General features: G+C 42.3%; 1 protein-coding gene across 1 annotated transcript; it reads right to left on the reverse strand.

Annotated features, from left to right (window-relative positions):
• Window positions 1–2,605: 2,605 nt before the first annotated feature.
• DCTN5 (dynactin subunit 5) lies at window positions 2,606–23,580 on the reverse strand. The gene is made up of 6 exons (XM_004320770.4): window positions 23,436–23,580; window positions 22,602–22,670; window positions 14,081–14,199; window positions 10,525–10,636; window positions 6,649–6,751; window positions 2,606–3,325 (listed from the first exon to the last, which is right to left on the reverse strand). The coding sequence occupies exons 1-6, from the start codon at window positions 23,481–23,483 to the stop codon at window positions 3,228–3,230; spliced, it is 549 nt and encodes a 182-aa protein (XP_004320818.1). The 5' UTR covers window positions 23,484–23,580; the 3' UTR covers window positions 2,606–3,227.
• Window positions 23,581–23,663: the final 83 nt, after the last annotated feature.

Consider the following 23,663-nt stretch of genomic DNA (forward strand, 5'->3'; position numbering starts at 1 on the left):
AGATTAATTAACTTGCCCAGGGTTCACATTACATTGCTTCTCAAGCTAGTCTTTTCCGTGATTTGTTGTGTAAGCCAATAAAGCCCCTTATTTTGCTTAAATTGGTTCAAGCTGGATTTCTGCCACTTGCAACAAGCGTTCTAATTGGATTTTTGTCTAATCTAGTTTCTGTGTTCCTTTATAGAGTGCAACCATGTGGTATAGAACTGTATGATGCAATTTAATGACTGCAAGCAGGATAATTCTCCCAAGAAACTGGCTCCCATTTAACTAGTCAGATCACAATTGTAGCTGCAAGACAACAGGGCCCACAGCAAGAAGACAGTCTTCTCAGAGGGAGCATTAGGTTTCCTGCCTGTGGCAGACATTGCCGGATGGGTCAACAATACCCATCCCCAACCCCCTTTTCCTTGCCTGCCTGAAAATGCTTTCTGTACAGCAAGGGCTGGTCAAATGATCCAATTTGGGCAATGAAAGGTATTAGAACATGGAGGGATTCCTGCATAATGATTAAAAGTATGGGCTCTAGGGCCAGAATGCCTGGATTCACCATCACCTTAGCTGTAGAAGTGTGGGCAATTTACTTTACCTCTGTTCCTTCGGGAGGAAAACTGGACCTACCTCACGGTTATTGTGAGGATTAAAGGAACTAACAAAGGTAAGAACTCAGAAGAGTACCTGGTACATGGTAAACACCATAAACGTTAACAGTTGTTATTTTTATCACCTGTCTGTGTCAAAATGGAACAATCTCTAAGGTACTGTTAAGTAAAAGCAGCAAGGTGCAGGACAGCACATCTAGCATGTGCTCGCATCTGTATGAATACGGAGGTTGGTGTGTATGTGTATATCTGCTTGTGCCAAGCGCAGACTAACCACTGGTAGGACAGATCAAAAACTGTTCTGAAAAAAAAAAAAGAAAAGAAAAGAAAAAAACTGTTCTGAGGGCTTCCCTGGTGGTGCAGTGGTTGGGGGTCCACCTGCCGATGCAGGGGACGCGGGTTTGTGCCCCGGTCCAGGAGGATCCCACATGCCGCGGAGCGGCTGGGCCCGTGAGCCATGGCCGCTGAGCCTGTGCATCTGGAGCCTGTGCTCCGCAACGGGAGAGGCCACAACAGTGAGAGGCCTGCATACCGCAAAAAAACCCACAAAACTGTTCTGAGTAGTTGTCCCTGGGAAGTAGAACATGGGACTGGATTCTGGGTTGGGAAAATCTACTTCATTGTAGGTCCCTTCTTTACTAACTGGACTGGATTTTTGGAATCATGTACTCAAATTACTTAAAGATTTTTAAAATACTCAGAAAAAAAAGACCCCATTTTCTCTTAATTTTGGTTGTTCACCAACAAAATGGACAGTCAAAAGCTTATATGTCAGTTATATCTCAATAAATAAATTTAAAAAGAAAACGAACAGTTAGTCGTATAAAGTGGCAAGCTTCCTTTTGCAGGTATTCAAACACAGGCTGGAAGGGAATCTGTCAGACACGCCCTGGAAGATTTCTCTAGGAAGCAAGAGGTTAGCCTAGGGCACATCTAAACTCTGCCAACTACAAGATCCACCTTTTTGGTGGCACAAAAGGGGAAGGGAGCTGGCGGATATGGCTCCCCAAAAACCTGCAACCATCACGGACTGCTGGTATCAGGACACAGCAGACTGCCCCATCGTACCAGGGCAGACCTGAAGAGCGTGGGCTGCAGAGCCAGGCAGACATGCACACATGTATGTGACTTCTGGGTCAGCCACTTCTTCACCACGAAGACTGGAACAAGTTATCTAATATCTTTGAATTTTTTCCTCATCAGTAAAGTGGGGATAACGTCCAGCTTACAGGGTTGGTGTGAGCCCTAGGTAGGCAAGTGAATATAAAGCCCGCAGAAGGGCACCAGGCACACAGTGAAGTGCCCACGAGAGGCTGCCATCGCTGGAGGTGGACAGTGATCACCTTCAAGTGACTTGTTTCATGTGTCAATCTTCTAATGTACAAACATAAAAAGTGACAAACCAGAAAGCAGTTTTACATTGAACTAGCAGAGATGACTACATACAGCTCTTTTTGCAAACCCCATAACCAGATATTAAGTCAAGACAGCTGCTGCTAGATACTAACCTTCAAGGCTAAACTGTCCTACCCCATTCACAGCAGCATCAGGGCTTCAAGCAAGACCAGCCTTCTCAGGTCTTCACTCCTATATCTTCCTACTAAGCCAAGAGGCCAGAGAGGAACAGGAAGGGTTGTGCTATTATCCAGAAGATAAGAACGGCCCTGCCAACTTCGTTTACTCCTTGGGGCTCTGTGCCCCCAGAATGATTTTAAGAGGCCCCCATGTACATATGAGATTGGGCCCAAGTACAGATATTTTGGTCTGAACTGTGAGGTTATGGCAAAGAAAGGGTGGGTTGAATGGTTTTAGGCCAGGGAGCAAGTGTCACAAATGCTACATCTCCAGTGAAATAAGGCATATACTGCTGTCCCCAAACACCATGAGGCAAGGAGTGGCTGCCAGACTAGTCCACCCACGTGGGAGACTCAAACCTGGGACCTTGCAAAAATAAAATCTGGACACTAAGGGCCCCCCTTTTAGTGAAAGCCAAGGCCCTAGAATAGATGCTAGAAAGTCTTTTATTAGTCACCCTGAATTAAAATGACAGTTCAGGTCACTCTGGAAAGAAGAGAAATACTAACTACCCTCCCTTCAAGTTTTAGTAGCCAACAGGAATCTGGGCTCTGAAAAGTCGCAAAACACTTTTCCAGATTATCAGCAGCTGTGGCAACTGGTCAAATGTGTGAGCAGCAGGGAAGCTGAATGATCCCTGTGAGCAGAGCTCACTGTGGTAGCTCATGGCCATGGGCAGCTCAAGAGCATCACAACCTCCCCACTGGGACAGAATGCACTGCTCCATCCAGCCACCCACAGGACCAAGGGGTGGCAGTGCTGGAAACAGATGAGTCCATGTTCCACACATAACGGTACGGAGTGACTGTTAATAGATACGGTTTAAGCACAGCATTTGGAGACAACTCCTCTAGACGTTCTGTTATTAAGTCTTAAGAGCTTAGAGCCTGGGAGGATTGAGAAACTCTAAAGAATTAAACCAAAAAAAAAAGAAAGAAAGAGGGCGGCAGGTGTCAAAGACACAAGAGCTCTTTGTAGATGCTGACCGGCTCACTTTGTCCCCAAGTTCATCTTAGAGCTCAAGCGAATTTGAGACACAAGGCAGAGACATTAGACCTGTGTCAAGGGCAAAAACTTCTGGTAGTAGCTCTTCGTGACGTCAATCATCAGCTCCTGGGTACATTCTGGGAGCTCCCCTGAGAAGAGTCCTGGGGAAAGAAAGACCTGGTCAACCACGAGGAGCCGGAGGAGGCCCACATGCAGCTCTGACTTCTGTTGAAACCTCTAGAAGTCTCCTTTCTTTAGTCATGAATGTCTAAATACTACGTTTTCCATCTTTGGTGCTAACAGAATATTTCCACTGACCACATCTTCAAGATGATGTGAATTTGTGTGTGTGTGAGAGAAACAACTAATACTTTCCCAAAATGCAGAAATATATCCCAGGGACTTCCCTGGTGGCACAGTGGTTAAGAATCCTCCTGCCAATGCAGGGACACGGGTTCAAGCCCTGGTCCGGGAAGATCCCACATGCCACGGAGCAACTAAGCCTGTGCGCCACAACTGCTGAGCCTGTGCTCTAGAGCCCGCGAACCACAACTACTGAACCCACGAGCCACAACTGCTGAAGCCCACATGCCTAGAGCCTGTGCTCCACAAGAGAAACCACCGCAATGAGAAGCCTGCGCACCGCAACAAAGAGTGGCCACCACTTGCTGCAGCTAGAGAAAGCCCGCGCACAGCCACGAAGACCCAATGCAGCCAAAAATAAAAAAGTAAAAAAAAAAAAAAAAATTAAAAAAAAGAGAGAAATATATTCCAGGTAAAAGAGGTTAGTACATCATGGCATAACCTGAAAAGTTAAGGCAAATCTGACTACATCAGACGTTGTTCCAGGCAAGGATTCGTCCATCCCCTGGATTCTGGGGTGACGCCTGCTGGGCAAGCCAAGGTAAGAGCTCTTGAGGGAAGAAACTGCCCTGCTATTCATACAATGAAACTGAATCCAAGGCCCGGACATGCTAGATATATTCAAATCACAAATGGAAGTAGAACAGAAACACCCTATAGAAAGACAAAAGATGCAGGAATCCTATTTAAGAATTTCTAGGAAAGAGGCACTCTCACACACTCTGGGTGGACGTGTAAACTCATACAACCGTTTGAAGAGCAATTTAGGAGTATCTAGCAAAACTTTTAAAAGTTCATACCCTGTGACCTGATAATCCAACTTTTAAGAATTTATTCTACAGATAATCTTGCCCAATTGCACAATATATGTACGAAAGCATCAATGCAGCAAAGTTTCTAATCATGAAAAACCAGGTGCAACTTCTTTTGATCCATTATGCCAGAGGATGATTAGTTATACTGTGGGATATTTATGCAATGAAAACCATGAAACTATTAAAAGGCATGAGGTGAATCTCATCATACTGACAAGAAAAGATGCCCAAGATATACTGTTAAGGAAGCAAGTTTCCTAACAGAACAGAGTATGATTCTGTTTATACATGTAAAAACAGTTTCATATTATATACACAAATATATATATAAACACACATACCTATACACTCATACGCATATAAAAACACACACATATGCTCTTGTATATATACAAAGAGAAAGGAGGATAGAAAAAATGGTCTTAAAAGATACACAATTCTCACAGGCACCTTTTACAAACTAGCAGCCCATGTCAGATTTCCAAATATATGTTTAGTCTGTACAGTATTTAATCTCCTAAAAAAAATTAGTACTCAACAATTAAAAATTCAGAAATACCATACAAAAATTCAGATTTTGAGCTCCTCATGAAACACCAGAAGTTCTCATGATATCATGCCTGTATTCTTAAACAGCTATGATAGGCTATTACTTCAATCATTTACATGATCTGCCAGGCTCCTGTGGACATCTGAGTTTTTGGTCCCTAACCCAGATCCTTTCTGTACGGTTTGCCTTTCATTTTGACTCAGTTTCATGCTGTGGAGCCTTCCAAAAATATGCTAGTTTTCCTGCAACCCTATGCCTCTTCATTAAAGGGGGAGATTGCCAACAGCAGTATCTAGATGGTTAGCATTTGTTTGTGAAGTCACATAAAATAAACATGGGAAGTACCCTATCAGTGCAAAAAGTACTGAACTCTAAATAAGGAGCTCTGGGAGTTCCCTGGTGGTCTAGTGGTTAGGATTCAGTGCTCTCACTGCCGTGGCCCCATTTCAATCCCTGGCTGGGGAACTGAGATCCCAAAAGCCGAGGGGCCAAAAAAAAAAATTTTTTTTTTAAATAAATAAATAAGGAGTCTTTAGTGCTTGTCAAAGCTTTCCCCCAGCTAGCTCCGATACGTCGTACAACTCAACCTCCCTAGGCCTCAGTTTCCTCACCTATACAATGATCTCTAAGGTCCCAGGCAGAACTTCCACACACAGTGTTTATCTGGATTTCAAGTATCTAGCAGTGCTTCCCTGCCATACGCCATCAGTGCTCAAAGACCATAAATTGGTTCTAAGGGCTTTGAATAAGTTAAAAGAGATTAAGATATTTCGTCAGCAATACACTTCTCATCTCAGCTCAGATGCTTGTCTCACAACTCCTAAAACAATCGCCAAGACCGTGCTGATATAGCACTTGCTAAGAACTATTAAACTTTCTCACAGTGGGAACTCATTATGGGGAGAATTACTAAATAAAAGTCTCTTCCTCCTTTGCAAACAGAGGTGCATGAAAGAGCAGAATGGCCCATTTCCTCCCCCAAAGAATCCTAGTGGATGATTCTGTACATCTTTGAAATTTGCATTCAGTGATCTGAATAATGAGATTTTTAAAAATTGGAATAACAAATAAACCACCCAGTGGTTAGAGATCATATATTGTCAAATCTCTCTCTTCATATCATCTTCCATCTGTGAATCTGTGATGTGCCTTTACATGAGCTACGTGATTTCCACTGCATAAAACAACATGTAGAAGAAAAGAGACTGTCTTGAGGTGGGGGTTGGGAAATGTGAGGTTTTCTTCTTCTTGCTTTTCGGTGTTTTCCAAGCTCTCTAGCATGAGCATGGATTGCTTTTGTCTCGTCACATGTTTGTAATTTGGAACTCTGAGCTCATGAGGGCTTTGCCTACGGGCAAAGGTCAAAAGATAATGTATTTGCTTCTCTCAGGTGTCCTAGAGCTCTCACTGTCTTAGAGCACGTTTTATGGTAACTTTTCAGTTAGGGCATTCCTGGGCAGGGCGGGAAGTACAAGTTCAAACCCCACCCAATGTGAAGGTAAGGCCATAGAATTCTTTGGACACACTTTTTATTTTTCCACCCAGAGCCCAAGGCAAGAGAGACATGCTTCCTCATACTTTTCCTGTGCTGGTGACAGATTTATCTAGTTATATTTTAGATAGTATTTCTGAGTACTCTGTACCAGGAGAATGTTTAAGTTAGCTAGATCAACATACTGTTAGAGATAGAAATCACATGCATTACTTTTGTGAAAGAAAATAAACTTGAGTTTTAATAATCAACACCCAAGGTTACCTGGGCAGCCTGAGAAGACGGTGAATGGTGGGACCACAGTTTCTGGGGGTAATACTGTGTTGTCAAGAATTTTGCAACAGTCTTTCAACACACACCGGCGCCCCTGAAATTAAAATCTTGTTAATAGGAGATAGACCAGGAAATGGGAGTAAAAGTTGTCTTGTCTGCTGTGTGGAATATATTTATATTTTCTCTATTCATGATATCATACAATAGTCATGGACAGTGACAAGAGGCTTGGCTACTATTCCCTATTGCAGGTGGTACATGACAAGCAGGAGGTAAAAATGTGAGTGTGTACAAATTTGAGGTGGGGGTCATACACTAGGGACAGTTCAAGCTACCTTAGGCATTTCATACTACATGAAATTCAATCTTCAAGAATTCTGTTTACTTTTCTTTCTTCCTTTTTTTAATAATTTAGTGGATATCTGTTGTTTCGCTTGTCCAACATCCACTTCCCTTTCTTCTGGTAACAGAAGCTATATTTTCCTTGGATACCGCCCCATCCCCATCTCAGTCCATGTGCTTCACCTCCCATCCCAAACTATGAACCCCAAGCCTGGCCACAGCCACTGGTTTAGGCAATCGGCGTATGAGCTGATGATGAATCTCAATGTCAGGGCTTCTGCTGGGACTACAGGGAAAAGCTCTCTCCAATGGGGATTTTAGAGGACAGGACAGAATCCTGGACCAGCCACTGGTTTCCATGAGGAAAGGACCTGCCTGAGAGCCTCCCAGAGGAAAACAAAAAAGGGAAGGGGATTAATTCTCATGACATCAACTGAACCCCCAGAGTCACTTATGTATGAAATTAGGATCTACTTCTGTACCCTTGCTTCATATTAGCCAGTACATTCGCTTTGAACCTACCAATTTAAGGTCTGTTTGTTCTTTTGCCAATTCCAACTGGAAAAGTCTTGGCAAATTCTTCTGGATATGAAGTTACTAGTTCATTTGTTCCCCCATGGGTAAGTGGTAGTTATTAGAAGGTTTAGGCTGGACATAATGCTTGACTTTATCCACTGTCATCACTTTTCAATTCTGCCATCACCCACGGCATTTTGGGGGCAAGAAATAAGGTCTGGGAACTTCATCTCTTTCATGGCTTAAGGGAAAGGAGAGCCTTCTGTATACAGTTAAAGTTATGTCTCAGACAACTTGCTGAGTAAATGAAAGATTGCATTTACATCATCCGGGTCTATAAGTTTACTTGTGTTCTGGTCAGATGATCTGATAAAACATCCCCAGGTGGCTGAAGATGCGGAACACCTAACAAATACCAGGATAATGCTAACCCATCTAGATCTTAGATTTTACCAAAGAATATGAAAGATACTTTGATTTGGTTGTGTTCAAATTTTCCCCCAGTATTAAATACCTAACTCTTATGTAAGTCCAGGAACTCCTGGGTAGATTGCCAAATGAATTTTTTAAAAAGCTTATACCTCTAAGGTCTGAATTTCTTTAGTGGCTAACTAAGCTGTCTCCAGTTGGGTGGTAACAGCCAAGTTGGGCAACATCTTTAGGTCAGAAGCAAGTTATGACTGCAGCTCCTTTCTCCTTGGAAAGTTTTCTTCCACAAATTACCTATTATATTGGCAACATCAAAAATCGGGCAGATGGCCAGCTCCCCTGGTGACTCCCAAATTAACTCAAAGATGTCCTATGACGCCTAAGCTCCTAATAACTCAGACTAAGCACATGGGGCACTGAGTAAAAGGAGTGTGCTGCATATGGCAGGACACATTCACAGACAGGGACCTGCAGACACAGGGCCCTGGAAGAGAGGGACAGTGGAAATGAACCTTCTCACTGCATACTACCAGCCACCACACAGCCTGAGGGCACCTGCTTTCTAGAGTTGGCCATTCTGCCCACTCAGAGAAATGTGCTCAATTGGGTTTCAGAGAATTCTGGGTAAACTGATCAATTACATGGCAGCAGAATAAAAAATGCAGGTACTTCTTAGGCATGAATGGCTTGGCAATAGCTGAGGAGATAAAAAGCTGAAACTACTTCTTTATTCTTTCCTGGAGAACTTTCCAAGAAGGAGTTAAGAACTACATGTTGCTAGTATTATAGCTACCCATATCTCCTTATGCAAGTTATTTAGCAAGTTACTTAAATCCTGTGAAATAGGATATAAAACCAAGCCCGTAGGGATGCTGTCAAGACTAGAGACAAAAGTAAAACTCATGGCATGGTTAACAGTGCCTATTAATATTGCCTGTTAGGCTTTTCCTGCAGACATTTGGGCAATTCTGATTAACACCCACACCTTCACATATCCAAGCATAAGTTAGACTACCACATGAGATGCTACAGGAAGGATCCGTGTGTCATGAAGACAGTTGGACTATAAATGAGTTCCTGCTAGCTCTGAGATTCTCAAAGGATCATTCTCCTTAGATTACTTGGGAATTTTTAAAGGCTCAGCAAATAAGCCCTGTCAATACTGAACAATGACAATACCATGAATTGATGTATTGAAAAGTGATACAAAAAGCAGAGCACCTAACAATAGGACTAGAATTCCCTAAGCTGTGGGAATAGCATTTGGATTTTAACCGTTCAGACATTTGGCTCTGGGGCTAAAGGACTAGGCTACTATGGTGATGTCTTCACATTGCTGAGGAAAATATCAGGAAAACCCAGCTGTGGCTTGGAAAGCCAGCTTTGGTCAAACAGTCAGAGTGAGGGGAGAGGATGGATTTCTTCTCCCTTTTCTCAACGTCAGCCCGAACCACAGACATTCTGTCTCTAATACATACTAAGGGACTCCCCTGGAGAAGAATATTTGGCAAAACAACTTCTCCCCTTAATTCTGAGTAACAAGTCAGACTGGAATGTTTTTCTCAGCAGTGGGGTTCTCCATTGCACTGTCCACCTTTGCTGTGCCCTCATGGCTCCTGGAATGTGACTGCATGGCTTCTGCAGGTTTTCTGATACTTTAGGGTCCTAGTCTTATCCAGAGCAGAGAACTGACTCTAAATTAAGGGGAGTGGCCATTTAAATGTATGAAAGGGGTCTTGGCTTTTCCCAGAATCTGAGGGACAAACATAAAATGTAGGAGACATTTTCCCTGAAAATTTAGGCAGTTTGGCTCTGATCATTAACATTCTTACTCAGGATGGTCTCAGAAATCCTAACTGAAATCAACCTCTTCATCTATGAAATACCAAGAAATTCAGCCTTGGAAAGCCTTGGTTGGGTTAAACAAATTGATATCGAGGCACCTGTGGACCAGGGTCCTACAGGTTCTGCTGAGGGAGGGGCCCCCTCGCACCTGGCAAACCCAGCACCCTGAACTACGTGCAGCTCCCTTAACGTCATGCCCATTGGTGACTTTGACCCTTACACATGCCAATGTCTTCCCTGAAACACTCATTCTCCTCTGGTCTAGGAGCCAATTTTGATGCACCCTTCAAGATCCCCTCACCCCCACCAGACTGTAAGATTCTTGAGGTGAAGCAACAGGTAGGTCACATAGCGGCATGGCTATTCATACCACTAGGGTTCAAATCCCAGCACTACCATTTACTAGCCTTGTCAAATCCCCTAATATCGAAGGTCTTCAGTCTCCTCACCTGAAAACAGGGATAATAACAGTACCTAGTATCCTTGGATGGTTGTGAGAATTAAATGAAATAATCAAAGATAAGAGTTTAACGTCATATGGAAGAGGTTCCATAAAGGTTAGCCATGATTATTAATGCCTAGGAAAAACTCCAAATTCAGTAATAATTCTGATAGACCAGTAGACCAGAAAGGACTTCTACCCTGCTTGATGACAGAAGCAGAAGCCCACTGATGTGAGGGACACGAGCTAGAGAGAGAGTGAGGCTGCTCAGCCAGCCAAGTCACCATACTCACAATCACACAGTTCTTGCCAACGTGAACGTAAGAGCCAATCTGAGCTGCGTTGACCACACAATCTTCCTCAATAAAGACATGGTCCCCAATATGTAGAGGAAAAAATGCAACGCTATAGAATAAAAAGAAGATGAACAAAGAAAGGTCAAGGTGATATACTTTTGGTCAAGGTTTATAGAACTAAAGATCGTAATCTCAACTCCATCGTCTTTTCTTAATAAGACTGTTCCTAGCAAGGAAAGAATCCTCAGGCTTAACGAATTCTATAATGTTGAAGAAGATGCATGTGACTACTAAATCGAAATCAGAAATATTAGACCAAGGAAATTTGAAAGGAAATAGCAGAACAGTAGAGCAAAACCTTCAAAGCTAAAAAATCTGGCACCAAATAAAAACAAATGAATGTTTTGCTCATTCTTGCCTCCTTTGAAAATGCCCACAGATCACATTTTCATTAATCTGCTCTATAATCCTTCAGGGGACTGATGTGAGGTTCATGGGATATAATTCTCAACATGCTAAAAATTTATATACTGACTGGTTTTATTGAGAGTCTACTATATGCCAGACTCTGTGCTAGGAACTGGGGAATACAATGGTGAGCAAAAGGGATGCAATCATGCCCATGGAGCTTACAAACAAGAGAAGAAAAGAGAGACTAAATAAATGATTAAATAAGTAATTAGTTACAACTGTGATAAGTGCTACAGAGGAAAAATAACATTATGAGCGCATATAACAGAGACTTTACTCAGACTGGAGGTTAAGTAATTGAAAGTGACATTTAAGCCAGGACTTAAGGAGTCAGTCGGCTTTCTCCAGACTTGTGACATCATTCCCATTCTCCAGGACTCCTCAAATGTCATTGACTGTGGTCTGTGATCATATTTACAAGAAATTTCGGTACCTTGGGATGTAAAATATTTGGACTAGAACTAATATAAAGCAGCTGGATGCTCACTGGCTCTTTCCAGTCCTGTGTTCTATTTTATCAGGAATATTTTGTCAGAGATGATACCTGTCCTCCACAGACCTATACTTTATTTAAATCTTCCTTAATTCATTTGCATTTTTGGTCTGGACCCCTTGTGTGGCAATGGATTCCTTGATCTTATCATAGTCTACAACAGTACTATCAACTCCTTAATTTTAAATTAAAAACTCCAAACTTTATACTATCAGCTGGTCCTGGTATTGAGATATACAGGGGAGGAAATCGACATTCACCTTCTATTCACGTGTTGCTATTTACACTTTCATATTTCTATATTTCTCATGTGGACTATTCTAATTTACACTTCCCTCCATTCACCAATAAGCTTCTTATTCATTCTCAGTCCTCTTCCTGGACCATATCCAGCCCAATAATGCCTTTATCAGGAGGTGGAGTCAACAACTCTAGCAGAGCATCAGTCACTGTATGAAACCATGAAAAGGTGTCACAGGGTTTTCTGATTTCCACTCAATAGTCCTTTTTTTTAATTTTAAAAAATATTTATTAATATTTTGGCTGCACTGGGTCTTAGTTGTGGCACATGGGATCTTTAGTTGCAGCATGTGGACTTCTTAGTTGCAGCATGCATGCAGGATCTAGTTCCCTGACCAGGGATCGAACCCGGGGCCCCTGCATTGGGAGCACAGAATCTTAACCCACTGGACCACCAAGGAAGTCCCCTCCCCTCAACAGTCTTCTGAGGGACTTCCCTGGTGGTCCAGTGGTTAAGACTCTGCGCTTCCACTGAAGGGGGCCCGGGTTCGATCTCTGGTCAGGGAATTAAGATCCCACATGCCACACAGCACGGCCAAAAAAAAAAAAAAATAGCCTTCTGAGCTAATGAGCAAATGCTTTCATCTAAATTTCATATGATTTACAATGACTCCCTGCTCCAATTCCTGTACATAATAAAAGCCTGGAGCCCAACATCACTATGGGAAATGCAGGACGATTCCTGCATGATATACACCCAGGTATGGTAGTCTGAGTTAGCTGCCCTCTTCTCTGTTCCTCCCTAACCATGTTCATGCCCCATTGACAGGAGTATCCCATTCTATAGTGGCTATCACGTTACAGCATCACATTCTATAGTAGCTTTCTGTTTACGTAATTCTTTCTATCACTAGGTTATTGTTGTTGTTTTTTTATTTTTATTTTATTTTTCTGCGGTACGCAGGCCTCTCACTGTTGTGGCCTCTCCCATTGCAGAGCACAGGTTCCGGATGCGCAGGCTCAGTGGCCATGGCTCACGGGCCCAGCTGCTCTGCGGCATGTGGGATCTTCCCAGACCGGGGCACGAACCCGTGTCCCCTCCATCGGCAGGCGGACTCCCAACCACTGCGCCACCAGGGAAGCCCTGTTGTTGTATTTTTAATTGAGGTATAGTTTATTTCCAATATATAAGTTTCAGTGTACAACACAGTGACCCACAATTTTTAAAGGTTATACTCCACTTATAGTTATTATAAAATATTAGCTATTATTCCCTGTGCTGTAAAACATATCCTTGTAGCTTATTTATTTTATATGTAGTAATTTGTACTTCTTAATCCCCTACCCCTGTCTTGCCCCTCCTCCTTCCCACTGGTAACCACTAGTTCGGTATATCTGTGAGTCTGTCTCTTTTTTTTACATTCACTAGTTTGTTTTACTTCTAACACTGGGTTATGAGACCCTATTTGATCCATCTGTATATGCCCAGCTTATAACCTAGTGACTGGCATAAGGAAAGCACTCAATCAATGCTTGCTGAATTCTTGGATGAAAAGCAGATGGTGCCATAGGTAGGAACGAGGAGGGCAAAGCGAGAGAGAGGCAAAGAGAATACCATCATATCAAGCATAGCGGTCGGTTTTCCTGCCCTGTCCATGCCCTTTCTTAGACAATCCTTATGCCCACTGAGAGATCAGGGGGCCTGACTTGACCCTGCTCTCTGGGTCAAAGCTGTTTTTAGACTGGGTGTTTTTAGACTGGGGGTGGGCTGTTTTTAGACTGGGGGTGTTCTCTCTCCCAACATTTTGTTGATAGGACCTAAAATCTCTGGTTGGTATCCGTTGGAAGCCTAAATGGAGAAGTGATGTAAAAAAACGGGCTGAGGCAGCAAGGTTGGCTCCATTAGAAAAGCCGGAAGATATAGCTGAAAGAAAAAAGAGGGAAGCAGAAGTGCAGAGAGAAGAACAGTTAAGAAACAGTATAACCTTGGTAACAGAGCGGCAGTCAGACAGAATAGTGGTCTTGACTCTGGCTAGCTGTCCAGTTCCAGGTTCTAGTCCCTTGTGAAGCCTGACCCCTTTTTCTACCCTTAAATTCCATCAAATATGCCTGTGGCTGTTTAATCAGAACCCCCTTTGCTTTTGCCAGCTCAAGTGGATTGTTTCTGGCAACTAACCACCAACTAGACTAAGACAACCAACACCAGAGTTGTGTTCATTATGGTGAATTCTTACTTAGTGTCCCAAACAATAGCGTAGACCTGCTCCTTCCCCCACAACTCAACGCATGGATAGTACCACCAGTAGCAGCATCTTGCCCAAGACTGAATCAGGTCATTAAATTACATACCCTTTGCTGAATTTCTTGAATGGTGGCCTTATGACACTCCGACTTTTCACAACACAATGACGTCCAACTCTTACATTTGCCAGATCCCCTCGAATAATACAGTCATTCATCACAATGGTCTATAAAACAAAGCATATTTTAAAAAGCTACTAACATAGCCTAAAACATAATGAAAAAGAGTAGGAAACCAGACAGTTTGAGAGTTATGCTATATTCTACTGAATCACCTGTTCTGTCAAAAGGGATAACTTTTAAGGTAAAGAGAATTGCCCTCATAATACTGATTGCAGTTCAAGATGTTCCCAGTACATCACAGGCTTTGCCCTTATTATCCCATGAATAGGACTCAATGGATGGACAAACATTTATTGAGAATACCTGTGGCAGACCTGGTCTGTGTATCTCCTCAGATGCACTTGGTTCCACCTGCCCCCAAGCCTTGGCTGCTTGCTCAGTGAGAGTCCTGGCTGTTCCCACCTTTGTCTAATCTCCTAACAGTACTATCTCCAACTTCATGCTCCAGAGGTGGACCCACTGAGGTTCTGCTTCCTCTCCCAATTTCTGGACCTAGATTATGTGCTACACTGCAAGGTGTGATATCTGGCTTCCCCAGAGGTTGCCAGGAGGGGCTGAATAACACAACCCAGAAACTGGGGGGAACTAATGCCCCATGCTTGGTAAAGAGTAGGCATTCTTGAAATGTCTGCTGAATAAATGAGGTTTAAAAAAAAAAAGTGCACGTGGCTGAGGTTGCGGCTGGGAAAGTAAGCAAGGGACCAGATCATGAAGAATTACCTGTGCTGAGTACAGAAGTTCAGATGTTTTTCCCTAGCGGGTATAACGAATCAATGAAAGATTCTAAGCACAGGATTAACACAAGCGAAGCTTCATTTTAGAAATATTACTCTGGAAGCAGTCTGGAGCCTGAATGGAGGCAGGCAAGACTGGAGGGGATGTGACCCTTCAGATGGATCAAGGCGAAACGAGATGGTGGGCCTTACCTAAGGCAAAAGCTGTGCATCAGGGAAAGAGAAATAAATCAGAGGTAGAGGAATCTGAGCAATCCTTTAGATCTAGCTACCAATTTAGAGGAAGGAGAGGGGGACAGAGATCACATTAAGCAACACTGTGTAAACAGAATCAGCCAAATTCAGAAATTTGAAAATACTGCAGGACAGTGAGCCAGTTTCCTCAACATATAAATGGCATGCGGAGAAAAACGAGGCAGGGAATGAGAACTGTTACAGATTCAAAGAGACTTAAGAAACACATCAACCAAACAGTAATGTGTACCTGACCTTGTCTGGATCCTGATTTGAACAAGCCAACTGTAAAAAGACATCTTAAGATAATGGAGGGACTTCCCTTGTGACGCAGTGGTTAAGAATCCGCCTGCCAATGCAGAGAACATGGTTCAATCCCTGGTGCGGGAACATTCCACATGCCGCAACTAACATTCCACATGGAGCAACTAAGCCCATGCATCACAACTATTGAGCCTGCGCTCTAGAGCCCGTGTGCCACAACTACTGAGCCCATGTGCCACAACTACTGAAGCCCGCAAGCCCTAGAGCCTGCGCGCTGCAACTACTGAAGCCCGCGCGCTCTAGGGCTCGTGTGCTGCAACTGCTGAGCCTGCGTGCTGCAACCACTGAAGCCCACATGCCTAGAGACTGTGCTCCGCAACAAGAGAAGCCACCGCAAAGAGAAGCCTGCACCCCGCAATGAAGAGTAGCCCCCACTCGCCGCAACTAGAGAAATTCCGGGCACAGCAACGAACATCCAACGCAGCCAAAAGAAAAAGATAATGGAAAGACTGAACATGGACTGAGGATTAGATTAGATGATATTAGGGAATGACTGGCTTTTTAAAAAATATAATAACGGTCCTCTATACATTTTTTAAAGCCTTTAAATATCAGTGATACACATTGAAATATTTATGGGTAAAATAATATTATGCTTGCAATTTGCTTTAAAATATTCCACTCCAAAATTGGTTTGAACTTGGCAGGTGAGTATAGAGATGAAGCAAGAATGCCAGAATATTGCTAATTGTAGAAGCTGGTGAATGAGTATATAGGGACTCATTATATGTTCTCTCTACTCTATTTTTTTTTGCGGTACGCGGGCCTCTCACTGTTGTGGCCTCTCCCATTGCGGAGCACAGGCTCCGGACTCGCAGGCTCAGCGGCCATGGCTCACGGGCCCAGCCGCTCTGCGGCATGTGGGATCTTCCCGGACCGGGACACAAACCTATGTCCCCTGCATCGGCAGGCGGACTCTCAACCACTGCGCCGCCAGGGAAGCCCTGTTCTCTCTACTCTTAAATGTGTCCTAAAAGTTCCATAACAATACTGCTCATCTATAGAAAGTAATGAACTACTAATCCATGAATATATCCAACAACATGGATAAATCTCAAAAACATTATGCTGAGGGAAAGAAGCTGACCCCCCCCACCCCAAAAAGTACATGATTCCAATTACAGGAAACTTGAGAAAATGCAAAACTAACCTCTATTCATTTTACATAGGTTACCTGGGCAAAGCTAGAAGAAGGCTTGACTGCAGAGGGACACAAGGAAACTAGGGTGATGTAAATATTTTATATCTTGACTGTGGTACTAGTTGCATAGATGTCCCCATCAGCCAAACCTTTTCAAACTGCATATTTAAAATGGGTATACTTGGGCTTCCCTGGTGGCACAGTGGTTGAGAGTCCACCTGCCGATGCAGGGGACATGGGTTCGTGCCTCGGTCTGGGAAGATCCCACATGCCGCGGAGCGGCTGGGCCCGTGAGCCACGGCCACTGAGCCTGCATGTCTGGAGCCTGTGCTCCGCAACGGGAGAGGCCACAACAGTGAGAGGCCCGCGTACCACAAAAAAAAAATAATAATAAAATAAAATGGGTACACTTTATTGTATGTAATATACCTAAATAAAAATGATTTTTTAAAAAATAAATTTATTTATTTTATTTTTGGCTGCGTTGGGTCTTTGTTGCTGTGTGTGTGCTTTTCTCTAGTTGCGGTGAGCGGGGCCTACTCTTCGTTGCAGTGTGCGGGCTTCTCATTGCGGTGGCTTCTCCTGTTGTGGAGCACGGGCTCGGCTCTAGGCACGTGGGCTTCAGTAGTTGTGGCTCGTGGGCTCTAGAAGCACAGGCTCAGTAGTTGCGGCGCACGGGCTTAGTTGCTCCACGGCCTGTGGGATCTTCCCGGACCAGGGCTTGAACCCATGTCCCCTGCACTGGCAGGCAGATTCTTAACACTGCGCCACCAGGGAAGTCCTAAAAATGATTTTTTTTAATGTTCCATTATAAAATATTTAAAAAGAAAAAAAAAGAAGAGATTTTATATGACTCGGTCATTGTTTAGATGTTGGGTAAGAGAAAAAGAATCTAGGACAGGGTAAGCAATTCTGGGGATTAGATGATAAATTCAATTTTGAAATTCTGAGTTTGTGGAATCTGTGGGATGATCAACAGGCAGTTGTAAATAAAGGTCTGGGGCCCAAGATAGAAGGTCAGGCTAGAGAAGTAGATGGGAACACCTCAAATATAGGTGAATTTAGACAAATCACTAGCCAGAACATGAGGCTCTGAGAAGATACTGAAAAAGAAATGGGCTCACACCTGGAAGAGTTTACCAATCTGACCCACATATGTTCAGTCTATAAAACCTCTATGGGTAAAAAGAAATTTTCACATCTGTTGCTGATTGTAAAGTATTACAGGTCCTCTTGGTTTTTTTGTTTTGTTTTGTTTTGTTTTTGTTTTTTTGGCTGTGCCATGCAGCTTGCGGGATCTTAGCTCCCTGACCAGAGATCGAACCCAGGCCCCAGCAGTGAAAGTGCCGAGTCCTAACTACTGGACTGCCAGGGAATTCCTCTCTTGGTTTTTAAAAGCTATCTTCTTCAAGCTTAGAGAGATGTCTATTTCTAGTACATAATTCTTTCATCTGAGATCCTTAATTTACTTCAATCATTGTTTTTCAGCTTGTGTTTCCATCTACAATCAGAGAAAATGACTTATTTTTCTTTTGGAAGAAAACAGAATACCAAGAGTTCTGAGTATTTGGTAATGGCTGTTATTGTTTTATTGTGTTTTAAGTAAAGATAACAATCTTAATCTAGAAATAAAGAAAATCCATATAAGTCCCTCAGTCAGCCTAAATTACATTCCCACTGAGGAAGCAAACACACAAAAAACATAAGAAAGAAACGATATCACAGATGGTCAAAGAAATTTAGCAAGTGGTATTCAAACCCTGGTTTCCTATCTCATAAAGAATGGAGCTAAAGAAGAGAAGTCAGATTAAAAATAGAGGCAACATGGGCTTCCCTGGTGGCACAGTGGTTCAGAGTCCGCCTGCTGATGCAGGGGACACGGGTTCGTGCCCCGGTCCGGGAAGATCTCACATGCTGCAGAGCGGCTGGGCCCGTGAGCCATGGCCGCTGAGCCTGCGCGTCCAGAGCCTGTGCTCCGCAACGGGAGAGGCCGTGTACTGTATTTAAAACAAAACAAAACAAAAGAGGCAACAGGGTGTTAAAATGAAAGGAGGTGCCTAAAAAGACCTCTCAGGGAGAAAAACAGTATTAAAGCAGACTTCACCGAACTCAACAAGGACAAGGCAGAGGTGGCAAGTTGGGGGTCTGAGGGCTGTACCTAGAAATGGTTTTCTCTGGCCTCTGCAGCCATTTTTATCATTTAAATTAGATGCTATTATGTGAATAGTAGGACATTTTACATTTAAAAAAAATCCAGATTTCCAGTTTCTTTTGAGAAAATCAGAAGCTCTGCAAGTACAGGTCTGCACTCCCAATGGCAACAATCAGCCCAAGCTTAGCTAGGTCCTGTATTCTCCAATTCACTAGGCCCCACCATTCTGGTTTACACCCAGTCCTCTTTGCTCATCTGATCCCTGTCTCTTCCTGCAGGCACTGTGACACCCGATGGAAAACAGAAATGTCAAAGTTCTGAAAGGGGCAGGGGCTGGAAACAAAAATGGATTGTTCATAATAACAAAAAGCTGGAAACAAAATAACTATCCACCTATAAAAGACGGGATAAACCGAATTGTACACAGCAGTGAAAATGCATAAACCACAATGAATCTTAGAAACTAAGCTGAGAATGATGTTACTTACTAAATGTAATATATGTTTTCTATTGTCATTATTACAATAACTGAGAGTAAAAATAGTAAGTCACAGAAAACCAAGTAAAGCTAAACAATATATATTATTTAGAAATACACACATATGTGGTAAAAATTTTGTTTTGAAAAATAAAGAATTTATAAGAAAAAGTTCAGAATAGTGGTATCCTCTTGGAAGGAGGTAGAAGAAAGAAATGGGAGAGGAACTTCAGGCTGTACTGTATTATTATGCATTGATTATGTTCCAGTTCTTCAGTTGGGTGGTGGGTTCATGGTGTTGATTTAATTTTTATGCTTCATAACATATATATCACATATCAGTCTTCTGTGTGCACCAAATATTGCCAAATAAAACACCTTTCAAAAAAGAAAGAGGGCCCCGAATAACCAAAACAATCTTGAAAAAGAAGAAGTTGGAAGACTCATATTTCCTGATTATAAAATTTACTAGAAGTCTACAGTAACCAAAATAGTGTAGAACTAGCATATGGACAGATATATCAACTATGGAATAGAATTGAGAGTGCAGAAAGTAACCCATACATCTGTGGCCAGATGATTTTCTATAAGGATGACAAGACCATTCAATGGGGAAAGAACAATCTCTTCAACAAGTGGTGCTGGGACAAGTAGAATTCCACCCCCCCCCAAAATTAATTAATTAGGACCCCAACCTCACATCATATGCAAAAATTAACTCAAAATGGATCAACAACCATTTAAATACAAGTGCTAAAACCATAAAACTCTTAGAAGAAAACACAGGAGTACATCTTCATGATCTTGGGTTTGGCAAGGATTCTTAGATATACAACATCAAAAACTTAAGCAACAAAAGAAGAAATAGATAAACTGGACTTCATCAAAATTAAAAACTCTTGTGCATCAAAGAACATTATCAAGAAAGTAAAAAGAACATTATCAAGAAAGTAAAAAGACAACCTACAGAATGGTAGAAAATATTTGCGATCATAAATCTGATAAGGATTTAACACCCAGAATATAAAGAACTCCTACAATTCAACAACAAATAGACAAGATTTTAAAATGGTCAAAGGACTGAATAGATATTTCTCCAAAGATATGCAAATGGCCAATAAGATAAAAGATGTTCATCATCATTAGACATTAGGGAAATGCAAATTACACTACTATATATATAAAAGATAACTAATAAGAACCTATTGTATAGCACAGGAAACTCTATTCAGTGCTCTGTAATGACCTATATGGGAATGGAATCTAGCAGAGAGTAGATATATGTATATGGATGGCTGATTCACTTTGCTGTACAGCAGAAACTAACACAACATTGTAAATCAATGATACTCCAATAAAACATTAATTAAAAAAAAAACACAATGAGGGGCTTCCTTGGTGGTGCAGTGGTTAAGAATCCGCCTGCCAATGCAGGGGACACAGGTTTGAGCCCTGGTCTGGGAAGATCCCACATGCCGCGGAGCAACTAAGCCAGTGCGCCACAACTACCGAACGTGAGCTCTAGAGCCCATGAGCCACAACTACTGAGCCCACGTGCCACAACTACTGAAGCCCACACACCTACAGCCCATGCTCCACAATGAGAGGCCACCACAACGAGAAGCCCGCGCACCGCAATGAAGAGTAGCCCCCGCTCGCCGCAACCAGAGAAAGCCCGCGCACAGCAACAAAGACCCAACGCAGCCAAAAATAAAATAAATAAAGTAACTAATTAAGAAAAAAACACACAATGAAATATTGAATACCTTTCATATACACATCCAAAAAAAAAAGAACCCAGAAAATTACAAGTGTTCATGAGAAATTGGTACTCTCTTGCATTGCGGTGGGAACGTAAAATGGTGCAATTTGGCAGTTCTTCGCAAAGCTGAAAAATAGAACTGCCACATGACCCAGACACCCCCACCCCTAGGTATGTAATAAATAACTGAAAACAGAGCTCAAATACATCCTTGTATGCCAATGTTCATTGCAGCAATACTCACGATAGTGGAGAGGTAGAAACAATCCAAGTGTCCATCAACAGATGAATAAATAAACAAAATATACATATATACAATGGAATATTCGTCATGAAAAGGAATAAAATTCTGATACGTGTGGATGAGCCTTGAAAACATTATGCTAAGTGCAATAAGCCAGCCCAAAGGACAAATCTTGCATGACTGTGCTTAAATGACATATATCTAGAATAGGCACATTCATAGAGACAGAAAGTAGATTGAGGTTACCAGGGTCTGGGAGGAAAGGGGATGAGAGTTATTCCTTAATGGGTTCAGAGCTTCCGTCTGAGTGGTGAAAATGTTTTAGAAATAGATATAGTGGTGATGATTGCACAACACTGTGAATATAATTAATGTCAATGAACTGTATACTTAAAAGTGCTTAAAGTGGCGAATTTTGTCATAAATACACACACACACACACACACACACACACACACACACACATCTTCCCTACAAAATCACAGAAAATGGTTTGGAATTAGCTGAAGGATTTCAAAGAAAACTCCACATATTTGCTAACGAGTCAGGTGGAGTTAACTGAATTTTCTAATTTTGTACTAAAACAGTGTATCTATAATTACTAATTATATCTAACTACCAAACTCTATTTCTTTTCTATTAAATCTCATGGTATGATGGGGTAACAGACACAGTAATTGTGTCTCTACTGAAAATATCTGTGATCTTTTGATTACAATGAGATTATTTTACCTCTAGAAGTTACAGATTTAATATTTCAAGGAAAATTGAGTGCTCCTAATGGCAGGAAGAAACTATGGACTTCAGTGTTTGTCAAGCTCAAATATATTTTGATACTTTCTCTGGTTCTAAAGTGTTCTAATATTATCCCAGGTTTATGCTCATCTCTGTGCTATTTCAGTTTATTCAGACTACAAGATTCTGAGCCTTTCACATTCCATTTTTCAAATGCATTTCAGATTTTAGTTACCTTTCCCAATTCTCAAATTAATTTTAAGTTTCAGTTAATAATGAATCATTAATTAGTAAACAGATAATTATATCAGTATCACTTTAGTTTCTACACTAAAATACTGTGCTGTCTATTTATGTTTTGTGTCCAGTAATACAGGACACACTACAATACTGTCCAATAATTTCAGTGCTAGGTGTCATTGTATTTTGTGCCTGGAATAACAGGAAAAAGGCTTTCTGTTGCCTCCTTTTACTGCATATTTTTTGTATTCAATAAATCCAATTTGGAGCATTAAAAAAGAGAGAGAGAATTTTAGCATATATAGCAATAAATTGGGGACAACATTTCATCTGCCCTGCTAATGTGATAATCAGTGGAAAGAAAGCAGAAATACGCATCCCGGAGCTGGCTCCGTCCCTTACCTTGCCATTGAGAACGATGTTCTGACTTCCACACAGTACAGACTGGCGACTAACTTTGTTCCCAGATGCCTGAAAGGAAAGAGCAGAAAAACGAGGTGAGCAAACTGAGTGGGTTCTGGGCTACAGGTTTCCATCAAGAAAGCTCATACTGGAGAGAAAAGGACTTGCAATGGGGTGTCGTCTGCAGTGGAATGTGTCAGGATATCAAAAAAGCAAGGATGAATTAGGAACTTAGGGATTCAAGGAACAGACCCAGAAATTGGACGTGGTACGTCTATAGCCTAGCGGCAGCGACTCTCATTTCTACACTTCGGTTTTACAGCCCTAAAAACAGGATAATGACTTTACCAATAGCATAGAGTTGTGAGAATTCAATGAAAAAATAAAGGGTAATGCTGACTGAGCACTAACCCGGTTTCGAGCAATTAACACACATCTACATATAGTTTGTATTGACTATAAAGAACCTAACAAACAAACAAAAAAGAACCTAACAGTCTTTAGCACGTAGTAATAAATTATGACACGTTAGTTTACAAAAAAAATTTTTTTTAAAGGCCTGAAGCCCAGAGCTGTAATTATCAGGATGGATGAGACCTGTCCTGCTTTCTGCAAGGCGTTTTATCTCTACGAGGAAATCAGGAATAAATTTTAAAAAGCCTAAACTGGCCATGCAAGGAATGCATAACGAAGCCAGACCATACATGAACTCTCACTGCGTAATCTCGGACTAAACGCCAAAGGGACCTGGGGTGGGGCAGGGACAGGATGGAGACGGCGGCCTCAGGGGATGCAGGCTTGGAGAGGGGAGGGCAGATGTCTGGACACGCGCACCGTCTCGATGTACTCGGACTTGTTGTAGAGAAGCTCGCCCAACTCCATGGCCACCAACCCCCCTGCGCAGCTCCGACTCCTGTCAAAGTCTGTCCGCCTGTCTCTCCGCCTCAGACTCCGGCCACTTCCGGCTGCTCCTCCACTTCCGCTCTGGGCGGTCTGCGGTCTCATCCATAGCTCGGCTCTCCGCTAGCTGGCCTCGCTCCATTGCTCTGCGGTCTCTAGCTG

This window comes from Tursiops truncatus, chromosome 15, assembly GCF_011762595.2.
Source record: "Tursiops truncatus isolate mTurTru1 chromosome 15, mTurTru1.mat.Y, whole genome shotgun sequence".
Classification (NCBI taxonomy): domain Eukaryota; kingdom Metazoa; phylum Chordata; class Mammalia; order Artiodactyla; family Delphinidae; genus Tursiops; species Tursiops truncatus.

Coding starts and splice junctions, on each gene's coding strand:
- DCTN5 (XM_004320770.4), bottom strand. CDS start 23,483: ATGGAGTTGGGCGAGCTTCTCTACAACAAGTCCGAGTACATCGAGACG. Junction 22,671..23,435: donor AGTCCGAGTACATCGAGACG/GTGCGCGTGTCC, acceptor CTTTCCTTTCAG/GCATCTGGGAACAAAGTTAG. Junction 10,637..14,080: donor TTCAAGAAATTCAGCAAAGG/GTATGTAATTTA, acceptor TTTATTCTATAG/CGTTGCATTTTTTCCTCTAC.